The sequence below is a fragment of the Accipiter gentilis genome, chromosome 23, assembly GCF_929443795.1.
Source record: "Accipiter gentilis chromosome 23, bAccGen1.1, whole genome shotgun sequence".
NCBI classification, from domain to species: domain Eukaryota; kingdom Metazoa; phylum Chordata; class Aves; order Accipitriformes; family Accipitridae; genus Astur; species Astur gentilis.
In genome coordinates this window covers 14,260,131-14,282,768 of record NC_064902.1, presented here as the reverse complement: position 1 = coordinate 14,282,768, position 22,638 = coordinate 14,260,131, and the positions used below count along the sequence as shown (strand labels likewise).

Below are 22,638 nucleotides of genomic sequence, written 5' to 3'. Positions count from 1 at the left end.
GGAGATGAGCTGATAAAGAGCCATTAGCACTGGCCAGCGTGCCTGTATCGTAGGGATCTTGCCAAACAAATCTTATTTGCTCTGAGGAGATCCAAAGTGGCCTGATAAGGGTGACTGTAACAGGATCTCCAGCCTTCAGAAGCAAGGGAAAAGCAGGAGAGAGGGATCCTCAGCGGGATCTGAGAGACAAGCGATGTGTGCCAGCCCATGTCCAGGCACCTCCTGGCTCCCCTGAAGGCTGCTCTGACTTTCCACCCTGAGCTGCAATCCCCTCAGCCGTCCCACAGCTGCGCACATGGGGGCGGCCCACGTCTGCCCAGGGAGACGCCATGTCCAGGGGCAGCTCCACTGGCTGGAGATCTGCCAGCAGCTCTGCCACAGCCCTCCGTCACCAGCGTTTCAAAGCTGCTGAGCATCCCCAGCCTCTCAGGCACCCACAGCCTCGGCTCCACCAGCACCTTTCAGCAGCGATCAGAGCACTTCTGCCGCTGTCAGCCGACCAAAACGGCTCAGAGGGGCAGCAGTAGGAACCGCCAGTGCTCACCGCTTCGGGGCATGCAGAGGAGGGGCCCCCCCAAGCCTCAGCAGAGCCCCTGAGATCCCGGGGGCAGCCTCTCACGCCTGGCCAGCCCCATTTGGACGGACTTCAGTGTGCTCAGCAGGCAGCCAACACTTCCCTGAACATCCTTAGTGAGCAAGAGAACCACTTAACCACTTCCCTTCCTGAGGAATGAGCTCCAGCACTGGAGACACTGTCTAGCCAGGGTTACGGTCCTACCACCATTAGTGCCGGGTCAGCGCACAGACAGCTCCGCGGCACAAACTGGGTCTGGATTACATGCAGGTGAACAACAGCATTTCTGTTGAATTAGCTGGCCTCACGGTCCTGGCTGTAGAATGGGCAGATCCAGAGAGAATTTGGAGGGTGGGCAGGCAGGCAGGAGCTGGCAAAGTGCCTGCCACCGCAGAGCACAGCTGGAATGCAGATTTATGCCAGTTTACACCAGTTCAGCACCAGAGGCACTCATCTGGAGCATTTCCCACCCTGAGTCAGGTGTTCCTTAATGGGGCCTGGGTAACCCCAAACCTCATTGGGGGAACTGGGGAGAAGAGGTGGTGGTGGTCTCCAGCTGAGCGTGCACCACACAGCAGCCGGGCACACAGGAGATGCCATTCCATGGAGCTCATGTGGGGCCAGGAGCAGAAGCCAAAGACAGGGAAGAGCAGTCTGGAGGGACCCAAAGAAAAGCTGGACACGCTTGACAGTTCTGAGCACCATTTTACTGAAGGGCTGGACACCTGCTAGGACTTCATAACAAAAAGTTCACTTCATTTAAGAAAAAAGACAGTCTGGTTTTTGTCCCATTCCCTCTGAAGAGCAGAATAATACTAACACTGTCTTTTCACTAAACAATGCCATTCCAAAATATACAACACTGAGTGTGGAGCAGCCCAGCCTCATATTAAACATTAAATATTAATATAGCTTCGGAAACATTCTACACAAACAAATGAAACAGTAAAAAGTTCACTCAAGAACAAGATGGTCATTTGTTGTAAATTCACCATACAAAAGTTTGTTACTCGCCCTCCCTCTCACAGGCTGCAGTCGCTGCTCCTCGGCCATCGCTCAGGATCCCTGAACACCAAGGGATGCCTGCGGCTGGGCTGGTGGCACCAGTCCCAGTCAGAGCAGGTCAATCATGCTGTGGCGTGAAGACAGCTCTCTTAGACACAATGGTTGGCAGAGACGGGAGTGAGGGGCTGGGCAGTGCCCACCCAGAGACCCCGCGTCCCTCAGAGCGCCTGCTGTGCCTCTGCTCGGGAAATGCTACTCCTCAGGAGTGTTGCACCAGGAACCAGGAAGAGGGAACGGCGTCACACACCACGCTTTCCCTGCCACAAACGCTGACGCTCGTTTCATCCCATCCCAGGCCTGGGCAGCATGGTGGAGCAGGGGCAGGAGGGGAGGTATTTCTGGGCATAGCTTCGCAGCACCTTCTCTTTTACAACAGCACTGCGTGCCTGACTGCATGTGTGGGAATCACCAGACTCTCACAGGGGCTGCCTGTAGCAACAGGAACAGAAAGGGCTAATTAAGACAACACGGAGAGAGTCCCAGACGATAATAAGGCCTTTAAGGGACTCCCCGGGGCAAGGCCTAATTGTCCCACAGGGGAAGGTATTTCGCATGCTCACAGGAGGAAGAGCTGCCCCCCCATCAAGGGTGTCCAGGGGGTACAAGTCAGCACACACAGGGGGCAGGGGGGGCTCTGCAAACCGGGGAGCAACTTACCTTCCCCACAGCCACCCAAGCAGGGCCAGTTTGTGACCAACGAAGGATGGAAACCAAGGGTTATCAGGGACACCTGCTCCAAAAGGGCACCCCCTCACCCATGCCCCAGAGCCTGCAGCACCAGTACCTGCGTAGTGCTACCAGACAGGGCAGGACAGGCCCCATCAGCCAGGCAGGGACAGAGCAGAGGCACTGCTACCTGTACACCACAGGCCTCGCTCCACTGTTCGCAGATCTCCTGCAGCACCAGTACCTGCGTAGTGCTACCAGACAGGGCAGGACAGGCCCCATCAGCCAGGCAGGGACAGAGCAGAGGCACTGCTACCTGTACACCATGGGCCTCGCTCCACTGTTCGCAGATCTCCTGCAGCAGAAGCAGAAGCTGGCCGGCCAGGCGCTGCTGGTGTCTTTGGTTTCCCCTAACCCCAGCTTCTCTCTTTTTCACCACACCTCCCTGGTCTTCCCAAGCAAACTGAGGGGGCTGGCCTCAGCACCACAGCTTTGGAGGCTGCAGCTGGACAAGCTGCAAGCGCTAGCAGTGTCACACCTACAGACAGGGTTCACTTGATACTCGGGGCTGACCTAGTGAGGCAGGCTGTCTCTCCTGCCTTCTGGGACAAGATCTCTGCTCCACCAGACAGTGAGGCACCTGGCACCTTCCTAACAGCACCCAGCTCCAAGCAGTAACAGGCTTTGAGGAGAGTGGGGCACTCTAGCAGAGAGTCCCAAACATAAGGGCCTGGGAGCAACCTCTCCACAGGTGGTGCCAGCCCACCCAGCTCGCAAAGCCAAGGGCCGCAGCACTGTCGAGAAAGTGCGAGGCGTCCCAGAACAGCTGTCCTCTCCTCAGACCACCTCAGCTCCTGGAAAGCTGACCCCATCTGACCACGGAAGCAAACAGGCCAGTGCCATTTTGAAGACTGAAACAGAAACCGTGACTTCCACACAAACCAACCAAGCTGCTTGAGCGGCAGCTGCTCCACGCAGCTCGGCACCGACCCTGCCAACCACAGCCAAAACAAGGATCCTCCCACCTAAACCTGCCCTCCTGCCCAGGAAGCTGCCCAGCTCACATCACACTGTTCAGCTGCAGCTGAGAGACAAACCTGCTCTCCATCCCCGTATTGTCCCCTGTGCTGTGGCCAAAGGCCCAGCTCCCAGACAGGGCAGGGAACTTGGACCCAAGGGGGAGAGCAGCTGGAGCGGCTGCACCCCCCCACATGCTGGCAAGGTCTGGCCATGAACACGGCACAAGTCACAACTGAAAGGGCCAAAATTCTGTGCTCAAGCCCAAAGCCCCCCAGCCCCTCCTGCCACAGCTGGAGCCGAGGGACTTCCACCAGCTTCACCGGTGGAGAAATGCTGCTGGTGTATGAGGGGGGAGCCACAGAGGACACAGGGCAGAACAGGGGCAGCTGCGGAGCAGGGCTGCAGAGCCAGATGCGCAGCATCACCCACCCATGCTGTTCTGCTCTGAACTTCCCTGTAATGCTCTTAGCTGGTGACTGGCTGAACTCTGTGCAAGGAAACACCAGGCAATGAGGGCTCTCAGCCCACTGCCCCCCTGGCTCTGTAAGCATGAGCACTGCAGGCTGGGCGGGTGATGCCCTGGTCTGAGAAGCATCCAGCTAGGTGAGTGCTCACAACGCTCCAGGGAGCATACCTCCTCCTCACACTGAAATACCACTAGTGCGCTACAAAACAGGAGTAACAAAATAATCCCTTCTTATTTTGCAGAAAAGTGCTTAAGAAATTCTGTACAAGGATCGCTATGGCAGCTGGCTCTGCGGGGGGGAGGCAGTTTGGAAGCAGCAGCACCACGCTACATGCCTTGCAGGGAAGAGGCCAAGAAGAAACTCCTCCAACTAAAAGCAGCGGCAGATGGTGAAATCTGATCGCAGTGGACATGAGCTTCAAAACATTTCTACCAATTAACAATGTGATTTCAACTGGTATCTGATGTCAGCTTCCCCTTCAGCTGCCTGCCGGACAAGCTGCTCTCCCCACGGACCTCGCTGACGGACATCTGAAGCACGCAGGAAGCTCAAGGACCTTGTCTGGTGGAGGCGAAGCATAAACTCTAGTTCTTGGCAGCTGAATAAAAGGAGAAATGATTTCCACAAAATCAGTTGGAAGAACAGCCCTTTGACTGCTGGCTGAATCATTTCTAGAAGTGACAGTGGCACAAATCCATGTGGTAAAAGCATTCCTAAGAGAGTCTCCAAAGCTCTCAGCTGTCACGGTGCCCAGGAACAGCATAAGCCAGGTTAGGCACTTGGATCCAAAGTGACTAATACAGAAACAGGTCTGAACAACCTGCATACAGCACGCTCAGCAGAGACCACAGCACTCCAGGCAACGCATTTCTATGTGCCTTGCCAGTTACTGCTGCGCAGATCCCTGGAAGGCAAGCGTTACTCTGCTGTCACAGAATAACATGGGGTGGAAGGGACCTGTGAAGGAAGATCTCTGGTTAGATCAAGTTTTAGGCTGGCCTGGTTTGATCAAACCCTTTGTCTTCCCTAAACACCAGACAGCAGTGTCCACAGCAAAGCCCCTTCTGCAGCCTCCTGCACATCAGTATCAGAGGCCGAAGACGCCAGGAACACCCACACCCGGCCATGAGATGAAGGATGGCAGAGCCAACCACTAACAGGCTGCAGGCACCCTGTCTGCTGGCACTGGATGACAGGCAGCAGTTGCTCACATTACCACCAGGTGCTATAAAGCCCCTCTGTGAATAACAAGCTGCAGTCCTTCCAGCTGAGTTCCCAAATCACCTGCGAGGGGGAAGAGGAGACATCAGGAGGGCAGACAATCAAGCTCCAGCACTGCCCAGTAGCTCAGGGGCCCTCCAGTCTGTTAGAGATGTGCAGAAGAGCTGACAGAGACTGGACTGATGACAGGCAAGTCCCTGAGCACAGAGCGATGGGGTGCTTGTTTCCCTGGCAGAAGCCTCAGTGACACAGAAGCGTTTCTAATGCTCATCTCTTCCTGTGGAGCAGAAGACCTCTTGCTGGTAGCCTGGGAAGGACACCAGGCGAGGCGTTGCCACGAAGCATTTGCAGAATTCAGCTTGGTGCCGGGAAAGGCATGGCAGCGCTAAGGCAGTATGTTTTGCTGGATGTGTTAAGCAACAGTACAAACCAAGTCCTTGACTGGCAAAGACCCAAGCTGTGAAAGACAAGAGGTGATGGAGAAGAGTGGGGAGGCAGGCAGCAGTGCAGCTGGGGGAAGAAACACAACGAAGAGGAGGGATGTGGCCTGCTAAGCTGGCCTCAGGTGCTCAGCTTCCTGCTCAGGCGGGAGGAGAAGCAACCTCAACCCAAATTCAGCCTTGTTGATGCACAGTTGTTTTTCCCACCGGAGGCCAGACACTCAGCTGGGATGCCTGTGCTGCATGAAGAGGCTCCAGAGACAGCTCTCGCTGCCCTTATAAGGGACTGGGAACAGGGGAAGCTGCCGAGCAGCCTGTCAGACAGTGATACCGCAGGCAGGAGTTCAGAGCCCTCCTCGGGAAACAGCCAAAAAGAGAAACTCCAGTGCAAGACTTCAAGACCTGGCATTTGAGAGCGTGGGAATGAGAAAGGTCTGAAGGAGTGGGAACAAAAGGGACAAAGCAATTTTTGGCTGGTTAACAGTGATGGAGGGTCCCTGTTCATCCAGCATCATGTCAGGACAGGGAACTCTCTGCCAGGGCATTTTAAAACACAGAAGCAGAAGAAAATATTTCCTCCTCCTCTGCAGCCAACCAGCGGCATTCACAGGTCAGTCTCCAACACTGCAAGTTATGATCTCTGACAGCAACTCAGATACACGTAGTAAAACCACACAGAACTTGAGTGTGTGATTCAGAGCCTGCAATCATCCCCTGAGGGAGAACCTCCACCCTGCTCTACCCGGGTGAGGGGTGCAAACCCCAGCTGTGCCTCGGGACACCCAGCTTCCCTGCACTCTCACTCCCTCATGAACCTCCTCTCTCCTCTCCGTGGCATGGTTTTCCTCTCTGAGCTGAGGATCAGACACTGACCCCTTTTACAAAGTGCTGAAATCCAGCCAGGTGCTAGGGAGGGGCAGAAATGTAAGGAGCTGGGGCTTCCCAGGGGAGCTCATCCCTTCAGCCAATGTCCACAGAGATTACTAGGTCAGACAACTGGTATTTTGAGCTGGTGAGAGAATGAGTGGATTACCGGCCCACTGCTGCAGAGATCTGAATGTACAGTGGTGTACAAAGCCAGGCCTGTGCCAGGCACAACACTGCTTCCTCTCCCCGAGCTGCCAGCTTCTGTTTTTGCAGTATCCCAACGCAGATCATCTCACCAGAGACCATCCCTCCCAGGTGACAGTGGCAGCACCTACTGCTCCAGCACGGTTTCTCCCAGAGCTTGCAGATCCCTCCCTGAGGAGAGCAGACACAACCTCCACCAGCGCACAGTCTGTGTTGGCATCCGACAGCATGCCCCCGGTGCAGGAAGGCTAACGCAGTCTGTGGTTCCGCAGTGCCTCCTGGAGACGGGCAGAGCCTGCGCTCCGGGAGCTTTCACACCTGCCACACACCTTCTCGCAACATCCCAGACAGCACAGCAAAGCTGTCACCCATCACAACACAGTGCTGATCTCGCCTCCTACTACTTCACCCTCACAAACTGACAGAAAGAAACTCTCTAAGTGATGGCATATATCCTCTCAACTCTTTCGCTTTTCTGCTTTAATTAAGGCTCAAATACCCCACTGAGCTCTGGGACCGGCAGGATGTATCTAATACATTCAAACACAGCCTGTGTCTTCTCTACTGGCAACTAGAACCTGCTCCTGAAACATCCAGCAACAGCAAAGCAGTTACGTGGTGGACAGAACACTTTACGCAATTCCTGTTAACAATTCCAGCCCTTCAGCTCTAATAGTCACAGTTCATGCTTTACATCTGCAGCTGGGGTACAGGAGAGCAGAGCAACACTGAGTGCTGAGGAGGAATCGCTCTTTGGAAGCAAACCCCTACCATGCATTCAGAGCTTCTGCTACCATAGAATGGAGGAGGCACCTAGAGACATCAGCAGCCCCGTAACACTCCCCCACTCTTACGCAGAGGTAATACCAAAAGTATGATTAAAACTGTAGTCAACTATCAGCTGGTAATTCTCCAAATTGCTTGGCATTTCTGGAGACAAACAAGTGGCGATAACTCTGCCTGCCTCTGAGCTGCTCAAGAGAGCCCAGAACAGACTGTTACAGCACTGAATCACAAAGAAATCCTGGCACCTTTCAACAAAAGACTGGCTGAAGGGGAGGGGGAAAAAAAGCTATCAAACCCAATCCCAGAGGGATGGAGGAAGAGCATCTTCCCACAGTTCCTGGGCCATATGCACATATATGGATATATAGATATATAGATAATAAAGTTATAAAATTTGATCAAAATAAAACCAGTAAATGTACAGCTTGAAAAACAGCAATATCACAGTGCATCAATGTCATGAGAAAGTCCCATGTTCTCCCCCTGCATGAGAGCGCAGCCTGCCACGTTCAGAAGAGCGCCTGCAGCAAGCGAGGCCTCCAGCCTGCTCAGCTCACCATGGGCGAGAGTCATCACCCCATGTTCCTGAACAGGTTTTTGTATTTCTGCAGTCAGTTCTCCATAGCAGTGGTAGACAGGCAGAAACAGCACGAGAGCAGGCTGCTCCGTCTGCAGGTTAGTCGACATACTGTCACCAGGCACCAGACATCCAGAGTTGCTCTTAAACTTCCCCATGCTCTGATGCCAGGCTCGTATTTACTTACTTACAAAAAAAGTGACAAAGTGAAGAAACTCAGGGGACGCTGTGAGAGTGGGACAAGGGCTGAATTCGGATCACAGGGGACAGATTGACCCTAAGAATCTTCTGTGCTCTCCTCCTCACTTCATCATCAGAGGAAGAGTTGCCCACCTTGATGGCCTGGAATTTCAGCAGGTTCAAAGTGCTCTGAGCTCGTCGAGATTTATTTTGGATAGGAATGGTATTTGCTTTCTTCCTCTGCGGTGCTTCTCTTGACTCCGTAGCTCTTCTCTTCTTCTGCCCAACGCTCTCACGGTAAGTGCTGCTGTCCTTCCACTCTGTTTTCCCCACCAGAGCTTCCTTATCTTTGATTTTCAGGGTCTTGGACTGCGCTGCTGTGGTACAGCCCTGGGATGAGCTGCCTGTGACTCTCCCGTTGAGGACTCCCGAGGCTTTGCAAGCATTGCTCTCCTGCAGCACTCCACCCTTTGGTCCCTTCAGAAGATTTAAAGCAAGGGTGGCAGAATCCGGTGCTTTCTTTATCAAACGCTTGTAGCCCTTACCTTCTGTTATTTTAGTGGTCTTACCTGAAGAAAACTGCCTTGGTGTACTCGAAGCCTTGAGGAGTTTAAGGTCCGAGGGCGAGATCCCAAGATGCCCTTGTGTGTACTTGGACTCCAAACAGGGCACAGTAGTTTTCAGTGGCACCAGAGCTTCCAGAACTACTGACAGTCTCATGGCTGGATACACGTCAGGATACATGCTTGTAGGGAAGCCCACTGCCGCAGCCTTGGACGTGCTGGATCTTGTTTGCTTCAAGGAGCTCAAGAGGAGATTTGTGGAATCCCCTTTAGAGACAGGCTGAGTGGACACTTTTGAAGAGTTCACCGAAACGCCGGTGGGTGAAGCAGACACCTTTGCCATGGCTGCGGTGTTTCTAGCCGGAGTCTTAGAGGGCTCGGCGGCATTGGCGCAGTTGTGCGGGGTGCTCTCTTTTGTTTGACTAGGTGTGTCTGCCGTGCACGAGCTGTACCCGTACACATCCTTACTCCTCAGAACTGTGGGCTGATAGCCCTCCTCCTTCAGGCCCTGAATGAAGGCCACCAGCTGGGTCTCTGTGTCCGAAAGGTCCTTGGACATCGGGTTGAAGACTCGTAGGGCTTCCTCCAGCACTTTCTGTCCTGCAGAGGAAATTCTTGACCAGGAATGGACAGCTTTTTCTTCCACATTGTTCACTTTAATATTCATGGCATTAGGCAAGTGGGTGCTTCAGGAAGGTCCAAATTACTGGAAAAACAACCCTTGACACCTCAAAAGGAGAGAGAAGATGGTTAGCTTACAGCAACTGAAATCATCTCACATTTTTAAGCAGGGACTTGAAGCCATTAAACCCAGACATGGCTACGCACAAACATCAGATCAGATGCTGGGCATAACTGATGTCAGAGGCATCATCAAGAAAATCCCGTCACTGATTTATCTCTGAAATAAAACTAAAACATTTCTTGCAGAAATATCCTGAAACCTAAACAAAGATTTCAGGCAATCCCATCCAACCCATCCGAAGAGAAGGGTTCGAATGGTTACGTCGTTAAAATCTGCAGCTCATTTCCAGTTTGAGTCCTACACACCACAGCTTTAGGTAACCAGATCTCACTTTCCTTTGGTAAAGCAGCCTTTCATTGAACCCGCTCCCTGCACACGCACTGAAAACAGCATGATCAAGCCATCTCAACACTAAGCAGCCTGAGGACCTCAAATCTATCCCAGCATCATGTTCAATTTTCCAGCTTCCTAATTGATTCTGCTCAAAAATTGATTCTGAGTCCCTGCCAAAGCTGCAGCACCCTCCTGAAGACCTGACAGCAGAGCTGGAGGCTATTTCAGTTGTGCTTCATTGATGCTGAACTCTGTGGCAAGGCAATACCACTCCTCGCTGCTCCCTTGTTTGAACAATGGTCTGCAACTTGCTGTCACAGCAAACTGGTGTTGATCCAAGGGCACTCACTGCCAAGTGAGGAGGAAGCAGGAAATTCAAGCAGGGCAGCATGAAGGAAACACACATCACCAGGGCCAAGTGTACAGTGACCTGAGGGCAACACTGGGATCATGCTCAGGGCACTACACAGCTGTCTGCCTGGGACAAAAGCACTAATTATTGTTTTAAATAAAAAATAGGCACTGAAGAGCAGTCCAGGCAGGACTTTTTGATACACCTGAGCGAACCCCAATCCTCTCATACTGAGCTGGTGACCTTGCCAGCTCCACAGCTGGACACTGTGGCAAGAAGTCACAAAATCTTTAGCTTCATTGATACTTCTCAAAATAATGAGGATTCAGCAAAAAGTCCTTTTCAGGGAAACGTGGAAGGTGTCAGAGATACTATTAGAGAGGGCAGTGTGCAGGCAAGAAAGCTGTGATGGAAAAGTTAGCACCTGAGCAGACAGAGCAAGGAACTACTCCTGTCCGATGTTCCTCCCAGAACTCCAGTTTCACCACAACCCCAGAGCCTGGGAGTGCCGGCCCCGGGCCGCCACTGGCTGCACAAGCAGGGAAGAGACACAAGCCAAAAGCAGGCACAAAAAGGGAAGCACAGGTCAGCAGGGGGTAAGAGCCTCCACATGACAGACTAATCTCAGTCAAGTGTTCTGCAGACGTCACAGCAGAAGAGGGATTTGGAGGAGGATAATATAGTTGTTCTGCGACAGGCGGGGGATCTCCCACGGAGGAGGGGAGGCAGGCATGGAAGTGCTCCAACAGAGCTGCGGCCGGCGTCATCAGCCAGCGGTGAGATTTGACACCTCCATAGTGAACAAGTGGCAGCAGGCACAGCGAAGGCAGCAAGCATGTAAAGCTTAATCCTGATCTGGTAGAGAGAAACCAATGGCGAAGCACAAGGAACAACGTGTGCTCAACAGGCTGTGAGATGGATCATCTTCAGGCTGCAGCAAGCCCAGGAACAAGCCTAGGACGCCTTAGGGGGTATTCTGGTGTTGGAGAGGCTGTGACATCTCATCGGGGACAGGACATCTCAACATTGATCCGTTCAGTCTTGTTTTTTGCAGTACAAGTTGTAGTAGGAGCAAAAGCTGGCCGCAAGCAGGGACCCCCCCAGCCTGTCCACCCGACAGCAAGTTCCCTCACTTGATGCCCTACCAAGGGACATGCCCTGGCTGAAGAGCCACGGGGCCACCGGCCCGCAGTGCTCCTGGCACAGATGCAAGCACGGCAGGACCCTCATGCAACGCTCGCTCAAGCGATGCCAGCGCCGGGCTGGAGGCCCGGCTGTCCGGGCGCAGAGGTCGAGGGAAGGGCTCTGCAGTGCTTCTCCCGGTGCACCGGAGAAGCAAGCCGGCTGCTGGCAGGGCCGAGACGCGGGCTGGGGCGGCCTGTGCAGACGGAGGCTGCCGCGGAGACCCAAGGAGGGCTCGGCGCGGGCCGCCAGGGCGGGCAGTCCCCCCCGGCTCAGCCTCTCCTCCTGACCCACCCCTCGGTGGAGGAGATAGATGCCCCTTCCCGAGCGTCCGTCCCTCGCTCCCCTCGCAGCCCCGCCCCCAAGCTCGGCCCGCCCGGTAAGGAGGGACCGGCGAGAGCCCTGGCCGGTGCCCTCCCTACGGGGCTGCGGGGAGGTGATTGGTGCAGACAGCGGGTGCGGCCCCCCCCGTTCGGCCCTCGCCGACTCCCGGGCCCGGGGCGGGGGGGGGCGAGGGGGGGAGAGGGCGGGGGCCGGGGCGGGGCCCTCAGCGCCGCGGCTCCGCCTCCAGCGCCCGGGGGCCACCCCACCGGGAGGCTCGGCAGCGCCCTCGCCCGGGAGCGCGGGGCCCGGGCACCGCCGGCCCCAACCTACCGGCCGCCGCTAGACCCGCACCCGCCGCTGCGCTGCGACCGCCGATCCAACATGGCCGCCCGCGGAGCGCCGGAAGCACCGCCTACTTCCGCTTCCGGCTCCCATCCGCCGGCCGGGACCACGCCCACAGCCACGGAGTGGGTTCGGCCACGCCCCCGCCCCGCCCCCCGCCGCGTTCGCCGTGTCCATGGCAACGGCGGTCGGGCCGCCGGTGGCGGGCGGTGCCCCGCGGCGCAGCCCCGGGCCGGCAGGGGGCGCCGGCCGGCGGAAGCGGCGCGGGCGGAAGCGGCGCCGTTTCCAGGTAACGGCGGCGCGGCCGGGGCCGGTTCCGGTGACGGGGCCGGTTCCGGGGCGATGAGCGGCGGGGCCGGTCGGCGGCGGCGGCGGCTGGTGCTACACGTGGACCTGAACAACACGGTGGTGGCGGCGGACGCGGTGTCGGGGCAGGGCCCGCGGGCGGCGCTCAACACCTTCCTCAGCACCGTCACCTGGGGCCGCGCCGGGGCCGCCGGTGAGCGCCGGGGCCTGCGGGGGCCGGGCGGCGGCGGCGGCGGCGGCTGAGCACCCTCCTCTCTTGCAGGCGAGTGGCAGTGGGCGAGCGACCGCCCGTCCCTGGGCCCCCCCTGCCCCGGAGCCCTCAGCTACTACAGCCGCCACGGCCGGGACCCGGCCTTCACCGAGGCGGGCCCGGGCCGGTGCTTCGGCGGCCTCCACGCCCGCCACCTGCAGCTGCTGGAGTGGCCGGGCCGGCCGCACGACGTCTTCTCGGTACAGGGGGAACCCAGCAAGAGCTACCACCTGATCCTGCCCGCCTTCTTCCGCCTCCTGGACACCCTGCACCGGGAAGGGAGGACGTTTGCCGTCATCTTCAGGACCTTCGGCACAGACCTGCCCCGAGCCCTCCGGGCCGTTAGCTGCGCCCTGGCCGGGCAGCACCCCCAGTTCCCCACCCTGCGGGACGTGGCGGTGAGTGGCATCCCCGGGGCCCGGCGTGCTGGAGAAGGGCAGCCGGATGGCCTGCACGGAGCTCCCTGTGCCAGGCTGCTCTCGAGCCGCTTAGCTGGCCTGCTTTCCAAAGCACCAGCTTCTGTGGAGAGGAAACGCAGCCAGCCTCTTGGGATGAAGCTGTTAGCCCGGGGGGAGCACGTGTGCCTGCGGATCCTGCGTGGGAAAGGTCTCCTCTTGGGGTATCCCGGGTCGGACGGAGTATTCCCTCTCCCGAAGAGGGGCCACCACAGCAGAGTGTGTCTCCCTGGCTCAGAGCTGATCGCAGCCATGCTCTTCCCCCAGCAGCACACCAGGCAGGAACGGTGGGAATGAGCTTCAGAAGCTGCTTCAGTTGTTCCTCAGAGCGTTGATGGGGAACAGAAATTAAAACGGGGGCAGCGTGTAGCTAGGAGGTCATTCCTTTCCATCCCTGGGGAGGGGATGATTTTTGGTTGGGTGGGGTTCCATGCCTCTTCTTGTCTTTTCCCCAGCAACATCCTCCCACCCTGCAGTGGTGGGGAGTCTCCACTCTGCTGCTTGGTGTCTCTGCTAATGCACAAAACAACCTGTCTGCTTTGGAAACCTTTCCTCTCCTGGTTTCTGCCGTCCTGCAGCTCCCTGTGGACCTCAACCCTGGCCAGATACGCTGCAGCAAGCGAGAGGTGGTGCTGACAAGGGGAGCAGAGCGGCTGGCCACCCGGGAAGATGGAAGAAAGCTTTATGACTACTTCAGCTCCTTTGAGGGAATTGGAGGCTTCCAAGACCACTTTGACTGGTGAGAAACAGGGCACTGAGGAAGTGGATGGGGCATTTTCTTCTCTCCTGTGATTCTCTGAGCTTCTGCCAGTCTGGGATAGCTCCTAGTTTTGAGGTCTTTATGTTCCTGGGGCCCCTATCACTTATGTGTTCCCAGTTTTGCCAGTGGGCAGCCTGCTGGAGCTCTCACATTTTTCCTGAGGTCCCCATCTCCTGGTGTACCTCCTGCTTTTTTCCAAACACCCCCTGATTTGTCATCTTGCTACAAAATGCCTCTTTCCCAGGAGGCAGCAGCAGGCAGAGGGACAGGATGGTCTCCATCCCGCTTGCCTGGCTCAGACGTTGTTGCCCTGTGCCTGCAGTGCAGCCTGGTCTGCCTTTATCCGAGAGCTGTTGCCCTCTCCCTCCCCTGATTGCTCCTTGTCATGCTTGCTATTTCAGGTGGGCCAGAAATCAGTTCTCTTCCCGGGGTGGGAAGCCCCTGTGGATTGACCCCCATGATCCCAGCATTCACCACATCTTCATCGATGACAACATCCGGCTGGACGATGAGGACACCATTGTTCATCCCCAGGTAGGCGGCTGAAGGCCCCTTCGGCGCCAGCTGCCTGCACTGGGGGGCGTCCCCAGTGAGGTCAGGCACATTTTGTCCCCTTTGCATGAGCAACAGCCTGCAAAAGGGGGATCAAGGTGCAGCCCCGGTGCCACTGCACCCCGCGCCACCAGTGTCGGTGGCAGCGATGCATGGTGCTGCCCACGGAGAGGGTGAGATCGGCCATCAGCAGAGAACAGCAGGTGCTGGCTGCCTGCTCTCACCGCTGAGCACCTCTGCTCCGCCGGGGTGAGTCAGCCCTGCTCCTGGCAACAGCAGCAACGGTGGCAGCCCAGCCAACCTTAGCATACGGCCATGGCTCATCTGTGGCACCGAATCGAAAGGGCAGTGTTTGTGGCAGAGCACACTTGGAAAAAGGGAATGTTTATGCAGGCAGAAATGTGCCTGGCAGTTGGACAACTGTCCATCCTTGAACAAGAGCTGCAGATACACAGGCAAGCCTGAACCCCTGCCTGTTTCCATCTAGGAGGAGACAGCTCGGGGGAGGGAAATGGTTGGCAGCATTTCCCAGGCAGCCGGGGAGTAGTGAGGGATGGGATGCTCATGGATTTGTAGCTGGTGGCAGGAGTTGTTGCTGCCTGGAGCAGACCTGTCAGGAACAGGCTTTGGTCTGTGCCGTACCTGATTCAGGGGAGTTGCTGTGGACGGCTCTGCTGAGAGCCTGAGGCCCCTGCACACAGCAGCTGTCTGCAGGAGCCGGAGCATGGCTCATGCAGCTCCACCTGCTGCAGTTCAGCCTCAGGCTGTTTCCCTGATCAAGGAGTTCCTCCTTTCGCCATCTGTAGCAGGCATGGCTGGTCAGTCAGGCTGCTCGGCTTGTCTCAGGGCAGCTGTACAGCCAGCCCTAGGGCTCCCCCCACACCAGATCAGACAGATAGGATCAAGTTATGATGGCAGCAAGACCTTGCTGGGGTCTGGGCAGCAGCCGAGCATCTCGCCAGCAGGGCTTATCGCTGCTGCTGGGACTTTGCTGTCCTGCAGCCAGGATCAGGAGGTTGGATGCCAGCTTCCCCTCCTCTTGCATCACCAGCTCTGCAGGGCTGTCCCCGTGTCAGTGACGGTGACAGAGCAGTGCTGGGAAGGAAGCAGATTGCCAGGTGGCCTTAGGCAGAGCCATGGTAAAGATCAGAAGGTGAAGTCCCTCCGGTGTGACAGGCTGTGGCAGCCAAACGAAGAGCTGTTGGCAGAGGTTTTCCTGGGGTCAGCTGCTCCACAGAGCCATTTTCTTCCAGCTGTGTGGCATGGCCTATTCCTTAGGGGAGTTCCAGCCCCATGTGTGACAGGCTGGTTCAGAGCCAAAGGCGCTTTCTGGGAGGGAGGGGAAATGTGGAGAAACTTCACTTTCTGTTGCTGGAGTGGAGATGGAAGTCCCTGCCCTCTGCCACTGACCCACAGCCAGCATGAAGGTGCCTGGCCAAGGAGGAGGGCAGGGTGCACCTCAGGGTGCATGTGCTGCTGCCAGGGTCTGCACTAATGCTGGGCACAGCCCTGGCACTGCTGCCGGCGGAGGGTGCGAGTGCTTCTGTGCGCTGCTCTCTCCCCTCAGGTGTTTTCGGAGCAGGGCAGCAGCAGTCCCAGACGTGCTCCCACCTCGGAGCTGTACGACATTTGCTTGGTGCAGAATGACCTGCTGGAGGCCATTGCCGATGAGGACTATTTCCTGCGCTGTGTGAGGAGGTGCGAGGAGAACTACGACCGCTACCTGGCCTGCATGGAGAAGGACACCCTGAGCCAGCGGTGGGATGGATAGTGATGCTACCCCGAGGGGCTCTGGACTGGGACAGCCCCTGCTTCCTGTTGCATGCAGGCAAAGTCCAGGGCCGGGCTCCTGCTTCAAGCTATCCCCTCTTCGATGTGTGACATGCCTTTTCAGTCCTACCAGGAGCCTCCGTGCCTGCGCACAAGCATCCTGGAAGCTTGTGTGACAGGATCCCTGGAGAAAACGGCCTTCCTTTCCTTGGCAGCACTATGGGGAGCTGCCTGCTTGGCTGGAGCCCCTCTGCAGGCAGCACTGCCCGTTTTGCCTGCTCCTGTGGGAGGGCTGGGACTCACGGTGCCCCTCCGCTCGCCAAGGCAGGGCCCTCCTGCCACAGCTGTAGTATAAGCAGCCACACAGTGTTCACGCCTCCCTTCCTGCTCCTGCACCGGTGGCTGGTGTGGAGCAGGTGCCGGGGTGAGCACAGTGTTACCGGCAGTACGCCCAAGTGTCATTTGCACTGTGGTGTTCTCCTTGGCAGAGCTAGCGGTGCCGTGTCACTTCTGCCTGTTTTTAAAGCAAACCTTTTTAGCTCGTTTCTGGTGTGAGTTTCCTGCCTGCCTGTGGCTCTGCCTGTGCTGGTGGGTGGAAAGCGCTTTTCTCGGCGTGTTCAGTTGCAGGGCTCAGCCAAGCGGGGACAAAAGTGACAGTAGAGGGTTTGGCACCCGTGTGCACCTTCCTGACGCTGTTGAGAGACCCCGGCAAGATCTTGCTCAGAGCGGGGCTGAGCTCACGCTCTGTCCCCGGCAGCCCCGTGGTGGTGACGGGCAAGGGGCTCCTCTTCACTGCAGGACGGTGGCTCCTCAGCTTCGTGAGCCCGGTGCCGGGGCAGCAGGGAGTGCGGAGTCGGGGGCCCCGACACCGGCTGCCGCCGAGGGGGTCTCTCCAGCCCCTCTTCCTGCGTCCCGGTCAGGTGAAGGGGGCAGGGGCACGGTGGGCCGGCGGTACCGAGGGCCCGGCGGGAGGACCGGGCGGAGGGGAGCGGGGCCCGGCGGGGGGGGTCGGGGCGGGCGCGGCACCGCCCCCGCCAGCAGCGGGCGGGCCCGGCGCGGGCGGCGGCGCGGAGCGGCGGGGAGAGCAGCGGAGCGGGCGGAGAGGTGAGCGCGGCCGCGGTCCCTGCCCCGCTCCCGGTAGCTGGGCGGCGCCGGACGGGGAGCCCGGGCCCGGCGGAGCGGCGGTCCGGGGAGGCGGGGGGGGAGGGTTGCGGGACTGCGGGCGGGAGCCCGGAGAGCGCCGGTGAGTGCGGGCTGGGCAGCGGGAGCCGCGGAGAACAGCGGTCCGGTGGTTGCGGGCTGCGCGCCGAGAGCAGGAGCTTCGGCGGGTCCGGGCTGTGCAGCGGGAGCCCCGGGGAGCGGGAGCCTCGGGGGGGTACGGGCCGTGCACCGGGAGCCCCGGTGGGCGCGGGCAGAGAGCCCCGGGGAGTGGGAGTCCCGGTGGGTGCAGGCTGTGTACCGGGAGCCCCAGGGAGCAGGAACCTCGGCGAGCGGCAGCCGCGGTGGGCGCGGGCAGAGAGCAGGAGCACCGGGGAGTGGGAGCCCGGAGGGGGCGGGCAGGGAGTCCCGGGGTGCGGGGAGCCCCAGTGGGTGCGGGTGGGGAGCCCTGGGGAGTGGGAGCCCGCAGGGGGCGGGCAGGGAGCCCCAGTGGGTGCAGGTGGGGAGCCCTGGGGAGCAGGGGGCTGTCGCACCGCCGAGGGGAGGCTGGCTCGCTGGGGCCGGGGGGGCCAGTGGGTGCCTGGGCGCTGACTTGGGTGCTCTCCCTGCAGGAGGCGGTGGGCAGAGCCGGGCCAGCGCTGAGCCAGGCCGGATGGGTGGCACGGCAGGGCCAGGACCCGGGGACCCCCGGGGCGGCTGAGCCGGCCCATGGCGGCAGGCGCGGGCGCCTTTGCGTGGGCCGCCTTCCCCGCCATGCCCACGCGGCGCGTGTACTGCAGCGCCGTGCACCGCGACGGGCAGCTCTTCGTGCTGGGCGGCTGCGGGGGCGGCGGGCGAGCCCTGGGCGCTGCCGAGGTGCTCGACCTCCCAACCCAGCGCTGGACCACGCTCCCACCGCTGCCCACGCCGCGGGCCGGTGCCGCTGCCCTCGCCCTGGGCAAGCAGATCCTGGTGGTGGGTGGCGTGGACGTGGCGCAGAGTCCTCTCGCCTCCGTCGAGGTCTACCATGTGGATGAGGGCAAGTGGGAGAAGAAGGCGGCGCTGGCTCAGCCCTCTATGGGTATCTCAGCCGTGCAGAGAGGTGAGGGCTGGGGATGGGGCTCGGCTGCAGGTACCTCTACTGTCCAGAGAAGCAGGGGTTGGGGATGCTGAGGTGGGATTTGAATCCTGCTGCCACTTGGGATGCAGCACGAGGCTTTCACCCAGTAGCCAAACTTGCCACTTAATGGCAGGGTCCTACTCTTGCCCCAGCAGTCCTGTTGCAGCCCGGTCTGGGTGATGTGGAGCCCCTCTGGGCACAAGAGCCTTCCCCAGCTGCCCTGGCTGGGAGCTGTGCCAGGGTGGCCAAGCACCCTGCTCCAGCCTGGCTCGGCGTGCTGCGCGTCGAACACATTGTGATTCCTGCCCAAACTTTGCTGAGCAGCCTCTGAGCCTTGGCACAGCCGGGCAGCCCACATGCCAGGAGCCGGGGTTGGTCCCCATACGTGGTGCCCATGTCTGCTCCCTGTCTGAGGATGCCATGGCATGTCCCCAAGCTGCAGCAGGGTGGGCAGGGCAGAGGGGACGGCAGGGCAGCAGTGAGAGCGGGCAGGGGTGCTGTCTGCGCCGGGAGCGGGAGCAGGATTTGGCAGCATGGCTGTGTTGCCATGGTGTCTCCAGGGAGATGGTACTGCCGAGAATAATTAGAGCCGATGGCCTTGTGCTCCTCTCTGTGCCTGATGGATGGGGTGGAGAGGGGGGTGAGAGGGTCCCAGTGGGGTTGGGGCATTGCTGGGCTCAGGCCTGGCTGCATGCACCGTCCCCCGGCCACCCTGAAATGGCAGCTGGCCGTGGGGCTCCGCAGCGCCTGTGCTGCCTGCCCTGGAGGGCACAGGGACTCCCAGCCCCGCAGCACTGCCCACAGACCCCCAGCCTCACCGCAGCCTCTTTTGCAGATGGGGCCATCTACGCACTGGGGGGAATGGGTGCGGACACCTCTCCCCAGGCACTGGTCCGTGTCTACGAGCCAGCGAAGGACCACTGGCAGCCCCTGCCCTCTATGCCCACCCCCTGCTACGGGGCCTCCGCCTTCCTGCAGGGCAACAAGATCTTCGTCCTGGGTAGGTGCCACCGGGGAGAGCCGAGCATCCCCCCGTGCCCCTGCCCTCTCCCTCCGCTGCCTCCCCGGACCAGGGAGTGACCTAGTGCACCCCAGGGTGGCTCTGTGCTGCCCTTCCACCCCAGCACTGCAGCCGGCAGGCCTCATTCTGCTTGCTGAGCCCACCGATGGTGCCAGCTCGGGGCACTGGCAGCCGCAGTGTCTCGTCTGTGTTCAGGGGGCCGGCAGGGCAAGCTGCCCGTCACCGCCTTTGAGGCCTTTGACCTGGAGACGAGGAGCTGGACGCGCTACCCCTGCGTGCCCAGCCGCCGCGCCTTTGCTGCCTGTGCCATGGTCGATGGTGTTGTCTTCAGCCTGGGGGGGCTGCAGCAGCCGGGGCCCCACAACTTCTATTCCCGTCCCCACTTCGTCAACACCGTGGAGATGTTCGATCCTGCACAGGGTGAGCTTCATGTCCCTAGGTGGGGTGGGAGTGTCCCCTGTTGGTCCAGGATGCCTCCCTGGGTCTTGGTGAGGGGTGTCCATGCCCGAGGGACATGGTTCATCCAGGCCCTGAGCATCAGCTCCTTGCACCCATGGCGAGTCCTGCCCTGTGCTCCCTGGCCCTGGGAGCCATTTGCCCGGGGGTGTCCTGGCCTCGGTGTGTGGAGAGGAGCCCCAGCAGGCGATGCTCATACCCTTTCACCCCCAGGTGCGTGGAGCAAGCCGAGCCGTGCCATCCGCATGAGGGAGAAGAGAGCCGACTTTGTGGCCGGCTGCCTGGGAGGAAGAGTGGTGGCTGTGGGTGGCCTCGGTAATGCTGGGCATAGGCACATGGCTGTGTTCCCATCCCTGTCCTTTGTGGCACATCAGTGACCTGCGCAGCAGTGGGGAGGTCGGCTGTGTAAAACCATGGGGCTACTGCAACATCGTCAACAGCCGCATCCCTCCTGTGCCCCCCAAGAGCTGGGGGGACCCTACTGCCCTGTCCCACAGGCTGCCCCCACTGAGCAGCTTGCCCCTTTCACCCCGCCACACCAGGCCTTCCCCAGCTCACGTGCAGCGTGCTGGGCTCACAGCCCACGTCAGCTCAGCCCCGCCGCGCAGGGCTGCAGCGCCTCATCCCTCTCCCGAGAGAGCTGGGGAAAGGTTAGTGCTGTCACTCAGCAGCGGGGATGCAGCGGGGAGGGCTGCCCGGGGAGCCTGACGCCAGCCAGCACCCCCAGCCCTGCAGCAACGGCTGCCAGACCCCACTGAGATCGCCCGGGGCAAGCCAGACCTCCTGCTGCAGGGCAGGAAGAGGTGATGGGGAAGGTGAGCGGTGCTGGCTGCGTCCCTGTGGTGTGATGTTGCTTCTGAGCCCTGCCATGGCTGGAGCTGCTGTCCCTTCTGCCCCAGTGATGGCTGCAGGGTGCCGGCATGGGGGCAGAGCCAGCAGTGCGGCATCAGTGCCAGCTGCCCTCCCTGTGGGGATGCTGCTAATCCTCTTGTGCTCCTGCTAATTGCCTCTGGGGTCACAGACCCCCCCCTGCAGCACAGGGCTTGGGGACTGCCCACCGCTAGGGGCTCAGGCTGGGGCATCAAAGGCGTGTGAAGGGCGAAAGGCAGAGCCTGGGGTGCAGGGAGGGCTGCGGGGGGTCTGACACCATTCTGTCTTCCACAGGGAACCAGTCCTGTCCGCTGGACTCAGTGGAAGGGTTCAGCCTCTCTCAGAAGAAGTGGGAGCCGCTGCCCCCCATGCCCACCGGCCGCTGCTCCTGCTCCAGCTGCCCGGCACCCAGCTTGCTCTTCGTCATCGGCGGGGTGGCCCAGGGCCCCAGCGGTGCCGTTGAGGCTCTGTGCCTGCGCGAGGTGCCCTGAGTGGGGCCCCGGGGCCCAGCCCCGGCCATGCACCAAGTGCCTGAAGACGGGGACAGGGTGTGTAAGCACCCGTGCGTGCGGGTGACCCGGTTCCGGGGAGCTGCCGTCCTGTGACGCCAGGTGCCGGAGCAGCTGCAGTTTCTTGCCACGCTTTGGAAACCCCTGTCAGCTCCTGCACCGCTGTGGCAATAGAGCCAGGGGCAAAATCCTGCCTGGCAGGAAGGCCGCGGCCAGTGGCACTGAGGGAGCAGTGGCAGCAGGACTGTCGCTGGCCACGCTGCCCTGTCTGGCCCCGTCCGTGCTGTGGCATGTCCGTGCCATGTGTGTAGCAGTGAGTGCTGTGTCGTCGTAGACCCAGTTGATGTCTCATGTAGCACAGAGGTGCCCGGTAGCTCAGTGCCTAGGAGGTGACTTAGCACCTCGAATAAATGAAACACATGGAATTTTACCCCACTGGAGTTGTGTTGTCCTTGGTTATCCTGCTCCAGGCAGGGACATGCCACAGCCTGTTGGGAAACCCGCTCCCAGGGGAGAGCCTGGTGAGTCTTCCCTGGCTGGACCTCATGCTATGGGACAGAGACATCTCTTGCTCCTTTCCCCACTGCCAGAGTGAGCGGAGCAATGTGATGTAGGGATCCGGCCCTCCTTTTGGAGAGGGAGAGCTGAGCAGTGGCTGCCCTGCCTTGGCACAGCCTTGCTCCTGCTTGGCCTCTCCTGTGGGCAAAGAGGCTGCAGCGGGTGAAGGCAGCAGCAGGAGAGGGGCTTTGTCAGAGGGAGCTGGGGTGCGAGAGAGGGCAGGGAATGGTGAGGGCTGTCAGGATGCTGAGAAATAAGATGAGATGCCTCATGATGCTGGTGCTCCTGGACCCCATCCAGCACCACAGCCCTGTCTCAAAGGATTGAGCGTGGCCGGTGCTTGGGAGAGCCGGATTTGGCTGTGTCCAGCTCTCCCAGGCAGGACACCACATTTCCCACTTACCAGCACTGGGAAGGGAAGGGAAGCTCTGTTACTGGTGGTGTCTGTGGGTGACATTTAAGGGTGTACAGTGAGACTGGTGGGGGCGTGATCCCCCAATTGCCTGGTGCTGTGGGCTCGCCTGAGCCTCATTGGTCTTGGTTCCATGCAGAGTCACGCAGCCCAAAGCAGAGAGCGGCGGTAGCAGATGCAGACGAGGGATTCGATCTTTCACTGATATGACATTAGAAAGAACTTGCAGGTCCAGGTAAATATCAAGCACAGATGCCTGACCTTTCGGAAAAGATAGCCAGTGCGATGCTCAGATGGGTAGCAGGGCCAGAGAGATGGGAAGATGAATCCCAGCAGAGTGCGGCAGCATCCGGCCCACTGCTAGGGCAGGCTGTGCTGTCTGCCGGGGGTGTCACAGCATGGGGAAAGTTGAAAATTATTTAGAAAAGAGCATTCTGTGCTGGTTTTGGCTGGGATAGAGTTAATTTTCTTCATAGCAGCTGGTATGGCGCTATGTTTTGGATTTGTGCTGAAAAGAATGTTGATAATACAGAGATGTTTTCGTTACTGCTAAG

At 59.4% G+C, this 22,638-nt stretch overlaps 3 protein-coding genes across 6 annotated transcripts; 2 read left to right on the top strand and 1 right to left on the bottom strand.

The window, feature by feature from the left end:
* Positions 1-2,539: 2,539 nt before the first annotated feature.
* CCDC71 (coiled-coil domain containing 71) lies at positions 2,540-11,994 on the bottom strand. 2 transcript variants are annotated; one of them, XM_049826558.1, is made up of 2 exons: positions 11,897-11,994; positions 2,540-9,358 (listed from the first exon to the last, which is right to left on the bottom strand). In XM_049826558.1, the coding sequence occupies exon 2, from the start codon at positions 9,295-9,297 to the stop codon at positions 8,104-8,106; it is 1,194 nt and encodes a 397-aa protein (XP_049682515.1). In that variant the 5' UTR covers positions 9,298-9,358; positions 11,897-11,994; the 3' UTR covers positions 2,540-8,103. The 2 variants fall into 2 exon arrangements, with proteins under 2 accessions (XP_049682515.1, XP_049682516.1); XM_049826559.1 differs by having other exon boundaries at positions 11,918-11,938.
* Positions 11,995-12,152: 158 nt separating this feature from the next.
* Positions 12,153-16,543, top strand: LOC126049859 (uncharacterized). Its single transcript, XM_049826942.1, has 5 exons — positions 12,153-12,407; positions 12,477-12,862; positions 13,498-13,658; positions 14,081-14,213; positions 15,799-16,543. Exons 1-5 carry the CDS (start codon positions 12,251-12,253, stop codon positions 16,000-16,002), a joined length of 1,041 nt encoding a protein of 346 aa, XP_049682899.1. The 5' UTR covers positions 12,153-12,250; the 3' UTR covers positions 16,003-16,543.
* A 111-nt stretch (positions 16,544-16,654) lies between these two features.
* On the top strand, positions 16,655-21,530 carry KLHDC8B (kelch domain containing 8B). 3 transcript variants are annotated; one of them, XM_049826939.1, is made up of 6 exons: positions 16,655-16,921; positions 17,771-18,240; positions 19,094-19,258; positions 19,475-19,699; positions 19,949-20,050; positions 20,900-21,530. In XM_049826939.1, exons 2-6 carry the CDS (start codon positions 17,868-17,870, stop codon positions 21,094-21,096), a joined length of 1,062 nt encoding a protein of 353 aa, XP_049682896.1. In that variant the 5' UTR covers positions 16,655-16,921; positions 17,771-17,867; the 3' UTR covers positions 21,097-21,530. The 3 variants fall into 3 exon arrangements, with proteins under 3 accessions (XP_049682896.1, XP_049682897.1, XP_049682898.1); XM_049826940.1 differs by lacking the exon at positions 16,655-16,921 and adding an exon at positions 17,057-17,105; XM_049826941.1 differs by lacking the exon at positions 16,655-16,921 and adding an exon at positions 17,382-17,402.
* The last annotated feature ends 1,108 nt before the right edge of the window (positions 21,531-22,638 follow it).